General features: G+C 36.8%; 1 protein-coding gene across 16 annotated transcripts in view; it reads left to right on the top strand.

Moving 5' to 3' along the window:
- The window catches only part of acsl1a (acyl-CoA synthetase long chain family member 1a), a 241,795-nt gene that overhangs the window by 126,120 nt on the left and 100,391 nt on the right, over window positions 1-15,284 (top strand). For all 16 annotated transcript variants that reach the window (XM_069939945.1, XM_069939833.1, XM_069939872.1 and 13 more), the window contains one exon: window positions 12,937-13,054. In XM_069939945.1, the coding sequence (XP_069796046.1) occupies window positions 12,937-13,054 (118 nt within the window). The remainder of the gene's footprint in view (window positions 1-12,936; window positions 13,055-15,284) is intronic.

Below are 15,284 nucleotides of genomic sequence, written 5' to 3' on the forward strand. Positions count from 1 at the left end.
AGTTGTTTTTACTTTCTCCTCCTTGGAAGTTATCTTCTTTCTCTTCTCTGTATCTTTATCTTCTATTTCTTATATTTTATTTTTGTTATGCTTTGCTTTTTCCTAACTTTTTTCCTATTTTTCTGGAGAGGGCTGGTTTTCCCGACCGACTACTACTCCATTATGTGACTCCTCCCTGTCCAACTATTTTTATGCTAAATATTTTGACCTTGTTCAATTCTATTGCAGAAAGTTTCAAGTTACCTAACTGAAAGATTTTGCTGGGATGTCAATCTAACTAATCCTTAATGGGCTAATTACATAGTGTACAATTCAATTTGCAATTCATTTTCATTTGAATATAAATGTTAACTGAAAAGGAAATAACTTTGAATTTTAGAATTTTGGATGAATTTCAGACATTCGGTAATGGGATATTATGTACAGAAAAAAACATGCATGTCTTTACCATTAGTTTTTCAACTTCTCTACAGATTGATTTTGTTCTGACAATCAAGTTCAAATAGTTAACAAATCTGGTACTGAATCCTTCATGATTGGGAGAAATTCAGAGTTCTGCAGTAGAGGACAAAAGGATTAATTAGGAAAGGTAAAAGAGATTATGAAAGGAAGCTGGAAGGGAACATAAAAAATAATTGTAAAATTTTTTATAGATACATTAAGAGAAAGAGGTTGGTTAAGACAAATGTGGGTCTGTTGCAGACAGAAACGAGTGAGTTAATCATGGGGAACAAAGGTATGGCAGTCTGTCTGAATGACTACTTTAGTTCTGACTTCACCAACTGATCTTCAGGAAATTGTTGAGGATAGGGGACCTAATATGAGGGAGGGAATAAAGGAAATAATTGTAAGTCGAGAGGTTGTATTAGTTAAATTGCAGGGATCAAAGGCGGATAAATGCCCAGGGGCGGATGGTTTGCATCCAAGAGGAAGGAAGTAGCCTAGGAAATAGTGGATGCATTAGTGATAATTTTCCAATCCTCCTTAGATACTGGATTAGTTCCTGAGGATTGGAGGGTGGCCAACGTACCACCACTCTTTAAGAAGGGAGGGAGAGAGAAACTGGGAAACTACAAACCAGTTAGCCTGACATCGGTCGTAAGGAAGGTACCAGAATCAGTTATTAAAGATGCAATTGCAGTATATTTGGAGAGTAGTGGTATCATTGGACAGAGTCAGCTTGGTTTTGTGATGGGAAAATCATGTCTGATGAACCTAATGGATTTTTTTTGAAGATGTAACTGGTAGAGTGGATAGGGGGGATTCAGTGGATGCGGTATATCTGGACTTTAGTAGGGCATTTGATAAGGTTCTGCACAGAAGACTAGGTAACAAAGTTAAGGTATTAAGGTAGATAGAAAATTGGTTGATGGACAGGAAGCAAAGAGTAGGTATAAATGGGTTCTTTTTGGATTGGCAGCCAGTGACTAGTGGGGTACCGCAGGGCTCCATGCTGGGGCCACAGTTGTTTACAATATATATCAACAACTTAGATGTGGGAATAGATAGCAATATCTCAAAATTTGCAGATGACACATAGTTGGGTAGCGGGGTTGGCTGTGTTGAGTACGCTAGGAGGGTACAGAGTGATTTCGACAAGTTAGGCGAGTGGGCCAAGATGTGGCAGATGCAATATAATGTGGATAAATACGAGGTTATCCACTTTGGAGGAAAGAACAGGAAAGAGGACAATTATATAAATGATATCTGTTTAGGAAAAGGGGAGATGCAGAGAGACTTGTGTGTCCATCAGTCTTTGAAAGTGGGCATGTAGGTGCAGCAGGTGGTGAGGAAGGCAAATGCTATGTTGGTATTCATAGCAAGAAGATTTGAGTACAGGAGTACAAAGATTCTGCTACAGCTGTACAACTGCAATTAGAACAAAGCTTTCAGCTGTGATCACCTGGTTTAACCAGTGCATTTGATCGAGGAGTCACGTGATGGAGTAGTGGCTAGCCCTCTCCAGAAAAAAGAAAAAAAAGTTTGGAAAAGACAGAGCTCAATAAATATAAAACTCAAGAAATAGAAGATAAAGTTACGGAGAAGAACCAGAAGATGGCACCCAAAAAAGAGAAAGTAAGAACAATGAAAAAAAAGAAGGAATATCACTGGAGAAGAAAGAAGAAGGCCTTACCTGCACGCAGGAGCAGGGAGCTACTGTGGTGAAGAGCAGCCGATCTCCGAGGTTGGTGAGTGCCCTGTGAATTTGCGACTTCCCAATTGGTGGACTGGAAAAATGGCTCTTGGAGCCAAACAAAAGTGTGCAGTCCGCAATCAAAGGATAAAGTGAACACCAACAGGAGGCGTGCTTAGCTGAGGTGCAGGCAACTACAACGCGACCAGCTGAGGGACGCCCAGCATCAGAGCATTCAGCTGGAGGAACAAAATAATGGCGAGGATCTGGAAGAGGGAGAACTGAGAAGAGGCAGGGTGACTGACGACAAGATGATCAACAGCAAAATGCCCAGCAACAGGAGGCTCGACAAAGACATAGAAATAATTAATCAGAAAAAGCAGAAGAGACACAGATACAAAGAGAAAAAGACACAAACACAGGTATAGATACAGAAGAAGAGGATGAAGAAGACCAAGATCTTCACAGGGAAATAGAAGGTAAAACAGATGGACAAAATATAGATAAAGCCTTTTTTAAGAACAAATGAGATCATTAGAAGGATGGTTGTCATTAGAATTTAGTGCAATTAAAAGAAAAATGAAAAGAGCAGAAGATAAAATGCAAAGTTTAGAACTGGTCATGACAGAAATAGGGAAAAGGGTAGAAAATGTGGAGGAATGGGAAACTACTGTAGAATTGGAAGTAAATGATTTAAGAGAAAAATTGGAAGAAAGTGACAAAAAAATTAAAGAGACACAAGAGTTGTCATCTCAGAAAATTGATATGTTGGAAAATTATAGTAGGCAAAACAACATGAAAATAGTGAGCCTGAAGGAGGGTGAAGAAGGCTCAGACATGAAGGAATTTATAAAAAGATGGATCCCAAAGGTTTTGGGAATGACAGATTTGCAGAAATAAAAAGGGCAACCAGAGCACATGCACCAAAACCACTGTCACATCAAAAACAGAGATCTATCTTAGATATACGACATGAGAAAATATACTGGAGCGGGCAAGGAATAAAGTTAGAGAAGATAATAAGCCGTTGGAATATAAGGGACAAAAAATATTCTTTTACCTGGATATAAGTTTTTAACTCTTAAAGAAGAGAAAGGAATTTAATAAGGTGAAAATGATTTTATGGATAAAAGGTTATAAATTCATGTTAAGACATCCAGCTGTACTTAAAATATTTATACCTTGGGAGCAAAACAGACTGTTCTTGGATCCGGAGAGATGCAAGAATTCGCAGAACGTTTACAGGTCAGATGAAGAGATGTAACAAGAATGAAGACCGGCGATGAAGTATATATAAATATGTAAAAATAATGTATATGTAAAAAACTAAAGATGGAAAAGAAAAGGGAAGGAAGGAAGAAAGGGGGGAAAAGAGAGAGCTTTGTTATATGTCTAAAAAAAGTGTTTTCTGGTGGGGGGAGAATAACCGTCACTGCAAAATCAGTTGACGCTTGCGTGCAAGATCGCAAACCAAAGGGAAAGGGGAGTTGTGGTTGCCCGGCAAGGGATGAGAGGCAACTCAGAGAGGGGGGTGTTCATTTGGGGTTAAGGTATTATTGGGTGTGGGGATTGTTGGAGTATTTCATGTTTTAAATGTGTTGTCATACATTGAGTTTAAAAAGGGAAACAAAAATGGGAAAAAAGGGGATGGAGTTGGCGAGGAGGTGTAAACAGATATAAGATGGCCACATTGAACAATATGACTATAAACATTAATGGAATACATAACCAAATTAAAAGAGGCTACTAAATTTACTGAAAAAAAATAGATATAGCATTTGTGCAGAAAACACATCTAACCGAAGCGGAACATAACAAATTGAAGAGAGACTGGGTAGGGCACATAATGGCAGCATCATGTAACTCAAAAGCTAGAGGTATAGCCATATTAGTTAACAAAAATGTACCAATCAAGATAGAGGAGGAAATAACAGATCTAGCAGGGAGATATGTAATAATAAAGTGTCAGATTTTCTCAGAATTTTGGAATTTGCTCAATATATATGCACCTAACGAGGAGGATCAAAGGTTTATGCAAGATATTTTTTAGAAGATTGCAGACAGACAAGGAAATATATTGATAGGAGGGGATTTTAACCTTAATTTGGATCCAATGTTGGATAAAACTGGACAAAAGACAAGCAAAAAGAATAAAGTAGCCAAATTTATGGTTAAATTAATGCAAGAAATGAAACTTATGGATATATAGAAACATAGAAGATAGGAGCAGGAGTAGGTCATTCGTCCCTTTGAGCCTGCTCCGCCATTCAACGAGATCATGGCTGATCTTAAAGTTCAGTACCCTGTCCCCGCTTTCTCTCCGTAACCTTTAATACCCTTATACTGAAGAAATATATCTAATTCCCTCTTAAATATATTTAATGAACCTGCCTCTACTGCCCTCCGTGGCAATGAATTCCACAGATTCACCAGCCTCTGGGTAAAGAAATTCCACCTCATCTCGGTCCTAAATGGTTTGCCTATTATCCTCAAACCATGGCCCCGGGTTCGGGATTTTCCCATCATTGGAAACATCCCGTCTGCATCCATTCTGTCCAGTCCTGCCAGAATTTTATGTCTCTATGAGATCCCCTCTCAATCTTCTAAACTCCAGCGAGTACAATCCCAATTTGCGCAATCACCCAAAAGAGAAGGAATATTCATATTACTTGAGTAAGCATAAAACATACTTAAGGATTGATATGTTTTTGTTGTCGGCTCATATTCAAGGGAGAGTCAGGAAAACTGAGTATAAAGCTAGACTATTTTCAGATCATTCACCCCTGCTATTAGCAATAGAACTGGAGGACATCCCACCAAGAACATATAGTTGAAGGTTAAACCCCATGCTACTTAAAAGGCAGGAATTTAGACAGTTTATTGAACGCCAAATTAAAACATATTTTGAAATTAACACAGAATCAGTTAAAGATAAATTTATACTATGGGATGCAATGAAAACTTTCAATAGAGGGCAGATAATAAGTTATGTAACTAAGATGAAAAAGGACTACAATCGGGAAATAGAGCAACTGGAAAAGGAGATAGTAAGTACAGAAAAGGAACTAGTGAAAAGGGACTATATAAAGTAAAAGAGAGAATTGGCGGACAAAAAATTAAATACAAAACATTACAAGGTGGAGAAGAACATAATTAAAACAAAGCAAAAGTATTACGAATTGGGAGAAAAACATAAAATATTGGCCTGGCAACTTAAAACAGAACAAGCTAAAAGAACTGTATTGGCATCAAGGATAAAAGACAAACAAATCACATATAACCCAACAGAGATTAATGAAAACTTTAAGGAATTTTTATGAACAATTATGCCAAACCGAGAATGAGGGGAAAGATGATAAAATAGAAGAGTTTTTAGCTAAAATTAAACATTACAAAATTGTAAGAAGAGGAACAAAACAAACCGATAAAACATTTGAAGTAGAGGAAGTACAGGATATATTAAAAAAGCTGCCGATCAATAAAATAAAACATTTAAAGAGTTATTAATTCTTCCTCTCCTGGAAGTAATGAATCAGGTAGAAGAAACACAAAACTTACCAGACTCATTTAAGACAGCAATAATTACAGTAATACCAAAGATAGGGAAGGGTCCATTAAATCCAGTATCATATAGACCAATAACTCAGATTATAAGATAATAGCGAAATTATTAGCAAACAGATTGGCCGACTGTGTACCAAAAATAGTAAAATAAGATCAAACTGGATTTGTCCAGAAAAGACGAACAGTGGACAATGTCTATAAACTTATTAATTTAATTCATGCAGGTCAAGGAAGTAAAAAACCAATGGTAGCAGTTGCCTTAGACACAGAAAAAGCCTTTGACAGAGTAGAGTGGAACAACTTATTTTAAGTATTACAGAAGTTCAATCTGCCAGAAAAATATATTAACTGGATTAAAGCATTATATAATGGACCATTGGCAAAGGTAGTAGTAAATGGATATGTATCGAACCAATTCAAATTAAGTAGATCAACTAGGCAGGGATGTCCATTATCCCCCTCATTGTTCGCCTTAGCAATAGAACCATTGGCAGACCTGATAAGAATGGAAAATAAAATAAAAGGGATAAAAATAAAGGAGAAGGAGTATAAAATCAGTTTATTTCCAGATTACATCATAGTATACCTAACAGAACCAGAACTACATAAGAAATTGAAGGAATATGGAGAAATATCGGGGTATAAGGTCAAATAAAAGTGAAGTAATGCGAATTATGCAGAACTTAAAAAATAATCACCATTTAAATGGCAAACACAAGCAACCTGATACCTAGGTATCAGGTTAGGCAATAACTTAAGTCACTTCTACAAACTAAATTATCAGCCATTAATAAAGAAATTACAGGAAGACTTAGAACACTGGAAAGAATTACCGCTAACGTTAATAGGGAGGGTGAACTGCATTAAAATGAATGTGTTCCCAAGGATACAATACTTATTTCAAACATTACCATTCCCTTAACAGAGAAATTCTTTGTTGAACTAAAGAGAATAATAAGGAAATTCTTGTGGAAAGGGGGGAAACCGAGGGTAGCACTAGATAAATTGACAGAGAGGAAAAACCAAGGTGGTTTGCAGTTACCAGACTTGAACAATTATTATAGAACTGCACAATTAAGGAATTTATCAGATTTTTACCACATGAGAAAAAAACCAGACTGGACTAATATAGAACTAGATAAAATAGGGGAGAAGGTACCAAAACATATATTTTATAAGTGGGATGAGAAGCTGGTGCAATATAACAGCTCATCAGTATTGCATCATTTACTTAATATATGGAAGAAGATGCACTTAGAAAGAAAAAAAATGAATTACCAAATACCAAAAATGCTATTGACGCAAAATCCACCAATCCCTTTTATAATAGATAACCTTTTCTTTAGAGAATGGGAGAGAAAAGGAATCAAGAGAATAGAAAATTGCTTTTTGGGAAATAATTTATCAACATTTGAACAGTTGAAGGACAAATATGGAATAACTCACGGTACAATGTTTGCATACCATCAACTGAAAGCTTATTTAAAGGATAAATTGGGAAACAGATTGAGATTAGCTGAAGGAAGCTGCTTTGAATATGTGATTACAGATACAATGATAATTAAAAGATTTATAACAAATATGTACATTAAGCTGCAAGGTAAGGAAAATGATGAAATAAGCTATAAACCCAAACAAAAGTGGGAAAAGGACAGGACTTAAATATAAAGATAAAGAATGAAACATGGGAAAATTTATATTCTGGAACTATGAAGAATACAATAAACACAAGGTTACGCATGATACAGTATAATTGGTTACATAGGAAATATCACTCCTCATAAATTAAAAGAATGGGATCCAACATTATCAGATAGGTGTTTTTGCTGTTAAAATGAAATGGGACCAGCAATACATGCAATTTGGGCAGGTACAAAAGTGAATACATTTTGGGAAGAACTAAATCAGATATTAAATAAAATCACATAAAACAACTTACCAAAAAATCCAGAGATCTTTCTTTTAAGTAACATAAGAAGTAAAAAATTAAGTCTCAAATTGGATAAAGCACAAAAAAGATTCATTATGATAGCCTTAGCAGTCATAAAACCATTTAAAATAGAAGAAATACAGTTGAAATAGAAGAAATACAGGGGATATTAAAAATACTACTGAACAATAAAACACCGGGAGAGGATGGACTCCCAATAAAATTCTCTAAAATATTTAAAGACTTATTAATTCCTCCTCTCCTGGAAGTAATGAACCAGATTGAAAAAACACAAAACATACCAGATTCACGCAAAACTGCAATAATTACAGTAATACCAAAGACGGGGAAAGATCCACTTACACCAGCATCGTATAGACCAATTATCTCTACTTAACACAGATTATAAGATAATAGCTAAACTATTAGGAAACAGATTGGCCCACTGAGTACCAAAAATAGTAAAACTAGACCAAACTGGATTTATTAAAAAAAGACGAACAACGGACAATATCTGTAAATTCATTAACTTAATCCATGCAGTACAAGGAAACAAAAGTCCAACAGTAGCAGTTGCTTTAGATGCAGACAAAGCCTTTGACAGAATAGAATGGAATTATTTATTCAAAGTACTACAAAAATTCAACCTATCAGAGAAATATATTAATTGGATTAAAGCATTTATAAGGGACCATTGACGAAAGTGACAGTAAATGGATATATATCAAACCAATTTAAATTAAGCGGATCAACAAGGCAGGGATGTCCACTGTCTCCCTCACTGTTTGTGTTAGCTATAGAACCACTAGCAGAACTGATAAGAACAGAAAATAAAATACGAGGGATAAAAATAAAAGAGAAGGAATATAAAATCAGTCTATTTGCAGATGACGTTATAATATACTTAACAGAACCAGAAATATCAATAAAAAATTACATAAGAAATTGAAGGAATATGGAGAAGTATCGGGGTACAAGATCAACGCAAATAAAAGTGAAGCAATGCCAATGAATAATGCGGATTTTACAAAGTTTAAGAAAGAATCACCATTTAGATGGCAAACACAAGCAACTCGATGCCTAGGTATACAACTAAATAATGATCTCGGCCATCTATATAAACTAAATTATCAGCCATTAATGAAAAAATTACAAGACGACTTAGAGCACTGGAAAGACTTATCACTAACACTGATAGGAAGGATAAACTGTATTAAAATGAACATCTTCCTAAGGATACAATACCTATTTCAATCATTACCAATTCACCTAACAGAGAAATTCTTCAAGGAGCTAAAGAAAATAATAAAGAAATTCTTATGGAAAGGGGGGGAAACCGAGGATAGCACTAGATAAATTAACAGAATGGTACAAACAAGGAGGCTTACAGCTACCAAACTTTAAGAATTATTATAGAGCAGCACAATTAAAATACGTATCAGATTTTTATCAAACAAGGGAAAAACCAGATTGGACCAGATTAGAGCTAGATAAAATAGGGGAGAAGATACCTGAACATATACTATATAAGTGGGATGAAAAATTGGTGCATCGTAGGAATTCACCAGTATTGCACCATCTGCTCAACATTTGGAAGAAGATTCACGTAGAAAGGAATAAAATAAATTATCAACTACCAAAATTAATATTGACACAAATTCATCTAATCCCATTCACAATAAATAACCTTTCCTTCAGAGAATGGGAGAGAAAAGGGATCAAAAGAATAGAAAATTGTTTTTCGGGAAATAATTTATTATCTTTTGAACAAATGAAGGACAAATATAATATAACTCACGATACAAGGTTTGCATACCACCAACTGAAAACCTACTTGAAGGACGAATTGGGACAGTCTGAGGATACCAGAAGGAAGCAATTTTGAATATGTGATTATAGACACAATGATAATTAAAAGATTTATAACAAACATGTACGTCAAACAGCAAGAAAAGGAGAACGAGGAAACAAACTGTAAACCTAAACAAAAATGGGAACAAGATCTAAACATCAAGATAAAGAATGAAACATGGGAAAGGCTATGCTCCGGAACTATGAGAAATACAATAAACACGAGGTTACGCATGATACAATATAATTGGTTACACAGGCTATACATCACACCCCAAAAGTTAAATAAATGGGACCCAACAGTATCAGTCAGATGTTTTCGCTGTAAAAAGGAAATGGGAACAAAAATACATGCAATTTGGACATGTGAGAAAGTGGAAAAATTTTGGGAAGATCTAAACCAGATATTAAATAAAATCACAAAAAGCAATATACCAAAAAACCCAGAGATCTTCCTTCTAAGTAATATAAGAAATAAAGAATTTGGACTTGATTTGGATGGAGCACAATAAAGATTTATTATAGCCCTAGCTGTAGCAAAAAAATGTATTATGTCAACCTGGAAATTAGAAGACAACTTGAGAATACAACAATGGTACATAGAAATAAATAAATGTATTCATTTAGAAAAAATAACATATAATTTAAGAAATAACATCACAATATTCAAACAAATATGGGAGCCATACATGAAATACAATAGGGAAATCCTACCATGGACTTCCAACACCTAAAATGACAGAAGGAGAAGACAACGAAAAGAACTGACTCAGTAAAATTTCTTGTTTATTTTTATTAAGTGACGACATTATTTAATGGGTTTAATGTATCTTATAGATTGAACTTTGAATAAATGGGAAGGGGGGAGGGAGGGAGGGAAGGGAGGGGGAAAAAGGGAAGAAAATGACACTATATATTCAAGAGAAAAATGTCTATGTATTTTGGTCAGTATGGTTTATAGTGTGAAAAATTAAAAATTAAAAAAAAAATGATAGCCTTAGCAGTAGCAAAAAATGTACAATGTCAGTTTGGAAAATGGAAGAGAACCTGAGAATACAGCAATGGTACATGGAAATGAATAAGTGTATTCCATTGGAAAAAAAAAGCATATAATTTAAAAAATAAAGTTACATTGTTTGAACAAATTTGGGAACCATACATGGAACATAACAGAGAGAGGTTGCCTCGGACCTCCATCCGCTAAGATATTAAGAAGACAAAACGATTTGATTTAGTGTGTAAAAGTAGATGACACATTTTTCTTGTTTGTTTTTCCCTTGTGTGAAGACGTTGTTTTATGGTTTTATTGTATTGTACATGTTGAATATTTATTGGTTTTGGAGGGGGGTGGGAAGGGGGGAAAATGTCACTGTGTATATTTAATGAGAAACGTTTGTACATTATTTGGTTGATATGGTTCACAGTATGAGAAATAAAAAATGTTTAAAAATACCCATGTATTTGATCTGGCAGAGACTTTGAAATTTAAACAATTTATTCTAAAGGAAGAAAGATGTTGATGGGAGGGATGATTAGGATATCTGAATGGGGATCAGTCAGATGTGGACTGATTTTGATGTGAGCTGTGATTATTAGTATTCCTGGTATCCAATTTATTTGTATAAACTAGCCTTGTTGAACTCCGTCTAACATATCTTAAAAGGTGCTAATTTAATGTAGGAATTTTTCGCTGTGAATCGTTCAACAACACCATGCATTTTTGAATGAACTGAGGTTAGGGTATGCAAGGCTATAATTTTGCTTGTACCATTGTGATAAACAGGAGATCTTTATCAACAAGCAATAATTTCTCTGCTTGTTTTATCCAAAACTTTGATGGTTTTTCAGCACCAAAAAAAGGAAGCAAGCCACTACCATATTTTTAGTCCCATATCAACTTCATTGGCTTGGAGTAAGAGTGATGGTGTTAATGTTCAAGATGCCTTTTATTGTTATGTAATAATACAAAAATTTTTGTATGATATACAGTTTTATTTCAACTTTTGCCTGCTGTAGGCAGAGTTGTCCTTAGCATTGCCTGGCGTAACTAACAATAAGGGAGAAGCAAAAGCTTCCAGCACTTCTGCAGCCGCACAAATTCCTATTCAAGCCATCGGCAACCCCCACTCCAGATCCAAACCTCCACTATGATCAGGAAGGTGCCAGCACCAAAGGCCCTTCAGGAGCCATTTTTGCCCTCCGTACCCTCTCGAATCTTATTTCCAATACCTGGTTCCCATGAGCCAGGATTCAGCAACCCGCAGCCTGTGTGTATTTCGACCATACATTAACATCTTGCAGCCTGTGTGGCTCCTTCAGTGGTTGAGCCATCGCTGGAATGCTGTTTTATCACATTTCTGTTGGTAATTTCCCAGGTTTCTCCTTCTCAGTGGGGGAGGAGGAGTATTCTCATTTCTGGTGTCATGCGTCCATTTACTATTTCCCCTATTATTTGATAACACTATTAATGTCTCGTAGTGATCTATGTTTGAGTTAAAATATGACCAGACAGAAAATTTTAGTTAAATGCTCCCATTTTTTTATATGTTTTGCGAATATTATGCACACAGATTTATTCAGTTAATTCCTTTAATAGTGCAAATTGATTATATGTACCCTATATTTAAATATCATGTAAACTAGGATCCATGGCACAAGAAGCTTGCATACACAGTATTTCCATTTCTTGCTTCTGAACCTCTTCTTGTTCAGCTGAGTCCACTTTATTAGGATAAGATTTTCTCTGTCTTAGAGGTAGCAAAATAGTTTGTGCTGCTTTTTCATAGTTCCAAGGATTTGGGTCGGTCCTATCCTTTGGTGGTACCTCTTGAGTTTCCACAACTCCAGGTGACCTTGTGGGTACTCTTATTTGTTCCTGCACTGCAAAGATTTTGTTGGTAGATCAATTGGCTACTGTAAATGACCCTGTAGTACAAATCAGTAGTAAATGAATCAAAAATGGAAGTTGACATGAGACTGGATAGGTTGGAAGGCGACAAGAAAATAAAAATAAATGTGCTGTGTAATATGAGTGCACTATGGTCTGGAGAAATGCTGTTTCATCTGGTTGCATGTGCATGGTTAGATAATAATAAACTTGTATTTGAAAAACAGAAATGGGATTAATAGGGATGCTCTGCTAGCAGGCAACATGGATGATGGGATGATTGATATCTTTCTGTGACATTTAATGCAAGAGTATGTCATTTGACTGAGCTATGCCTCAATATTTGAATACCTTAGACTAACTCTACTTGAAAATAAAATAAATGGTGGCTGTGGAGAAAGCATGGGGATGGGGGAGGGTAATAATCGTAGTTATTCTCTGACATGAATGTGATGAATAAATTAAGCTGAAGGTAAAGGTCAAATGTGCTGTTTTCAACTATAGTTTTATTGGGACATTGTTGTTGTATGTAGTGTTCTGTAATTATGTATGTGATTTTAATTATTTCAGAGTGGTGAACGGGCTAGGAGAAGTGTGCTACTCAAAGATGGTGAAGACTTGCTAAGATGCTACTATCAAGATGTAAGAACACTGTATGATGTGATAAAAAGAGGTTTGATTGTATCAGGTATGTATTGGGGAGCAATCTGAAGATCTTTTAAATGTTGGTTAAAAGTGAAAGCCCCAATTTTGCTGCAGATAATTCAAATTGTCCATCACATCCTTGTCTTTAGAGCAGCGTGACATCTAGGGAAACCCTTTCTACCAATGAGACAACAAATCCTCGATAAGGGGCAACACACTTAGTGTAGAAATCAACACAACACTGTTCCAGTCTTAGTGACTCAGGGTTGGATCTGGTGCTGTTTGTTGGGGTTTATGATCTATCTGGATCTGTGGGCCTTTCCTCACTGTTTCCTTCCACATTCCAAGGATGTACTAGGTTAATTGGTCACATGACTCATGGGCGGACTTGTCTCTGAATTAAAATTAAATCTGCATCTGTTAATGATGGGCAATGCCTCACCTCTAACTGAGCTCTGGATGGGTAATGATTCCCTCCTTTGATGCCAAAGGAAGGGTAAAAATTATAGATTATTTTTCTGCCATGTGGACAACAATGAATAGCCATTTTTTGCCACTATAATTTCCAATGATAAAGCTATTTAAAAAATATGTGATGTCATTATCTTGGACAATATATTCCGTATTTTACTATTTATTAGTTAAGTGCTCACTATATTCCAGGATTTCCCAAACTAGGTTCCATGGAACCCTGGGGTTCAGTGGAAAGGCCTAGGGATTCCAAGGAAGAAATGACAGCGATCTGTCTGTTTTTCTTTAAATTACTTTTTACCTCTGTCTTTAATTCTATTTGTTTCTGTGGGGAGACAAGATGGCGGCAGCAGGGAGTGGGGTGGGTTGGGGGGAGAGAGGGGGAGACACACGCAGCCCTCCGCTGATCCTCACCTCAGCCGCTCATTTGCTCCAATTGGCGCCCAGGCTTGGCCTGTCCGTCAAAGGGTCCAGCGGTGGGGTTGGAAGGGGGGAGAGGTGGCATGGGTGCTTTTTGAATGCCTTCTTGTGATACATTCTTGACATTGCATGACTGCCTGTGAATACAGGAAATGCATCTCCCCGAGTGCCAAGTGAAGAAACCAGTCCAGACCACACTCCTTGCTCTTTCAAGGTTCAATTAGCCTCTGCCAGAGTAGAAAGTAATTAATCTCTGCTGTGTCAGGCTGACTTTTTGTTTGGAAATTAGACAGCGATTAAAGATTATTTGTTATCCCACACTGGTTATTTTTTTTAATTGATTTATTTTATGGATTATGCCTATCCAACAATGAGATGATTAGTCTTTTTGTAAGGTTAAAAGCTCCCGTGATTTGTGGAGGCATGCTTTAGCATAGGTCCCCACATCTCATGTTGCAACTGGGTATTGTTCACCTGCTGTTTCCCTGCCAGTGCAACTCGTGTTACTGCGGTTCAACACACACACACACACACACACACACACACACACACACACACACACACACACACACACACACACACACACACAACATACCTTTGTAGCATGTACAGTATCCCCTCCTTGAACCAACTGGATTTACTGTGAGCGCCTGGTTTTCTCCGTGAGTTCCCAGTTCACTGGAAGAGGGTCAAGATCTGGAAGCTCCTTCCTGTCTAATCCACAGCACTCATTCCCCATATGTGATCAGCACAACAGGAGTTCTTGAGCTGTTTTTATTCCCCCCACTTGTGGTGTGCTCATGTTTCTCAATGTTTCTCATTGACTGATGGTGCAAGTCATGCTACTGGAACTAACCTGCTTCTTCAAGATAAGGGAGCCACTGAAAGGATAACCCATTCATTGGTGTGACTCATGCAATTGCAACAACTTGGATCTGGTGCCTTGCTTCCTGTTAAAACAAGTGATGGTGCAATGCTTTGCCACCTCGGCACAGGATCGCAATGGGGCTACCCATACTGGAGCAACCACCAGTATTGGTAGGTAGTCCCACACCTGCTCTGGAGTCCAGCTGCACATGGTTAAGGAGAGAGGGTTCTCCTAGGAGCTGGATGCTTGATTTGGGGGGAAAAAAAGCAAATGACAGGTGAGGAAAGGTGGCAACAAGAGCTCTATGTCCATGAGTTTTGGTTTGACTAAGAGTTGACTGGATGCTGTCTTGACCTGCCTTAGATCTGAAAGGACAACAAAGAAGTTATTGAGAACCACAAAAGCCTGCTAATGCTGGAATCTTGGGCAGACAAAGAATTGGTGGAGGAAGTCCACAGGTCAGACAGTCTCCTTGGGGTCATTTGTTGAACTCGGAGAAGAACAGCAAGTGGCA

Source organism: Narcine bancroftii, chromosome 1 (genome assembly GCF_036971445.1).
Source record: "Narcine bancroftii isolate sNarBan1 chromosome 1, sNarBan1.hap1, whole genome shotgun sequence".
Classification (NCBI taxonomy): Eukaryota; Metazoa; Chordata; class Chondrichthyes; order Torpediniformes; family Narcinidae; genus Narcine; species Narcine bancroftii.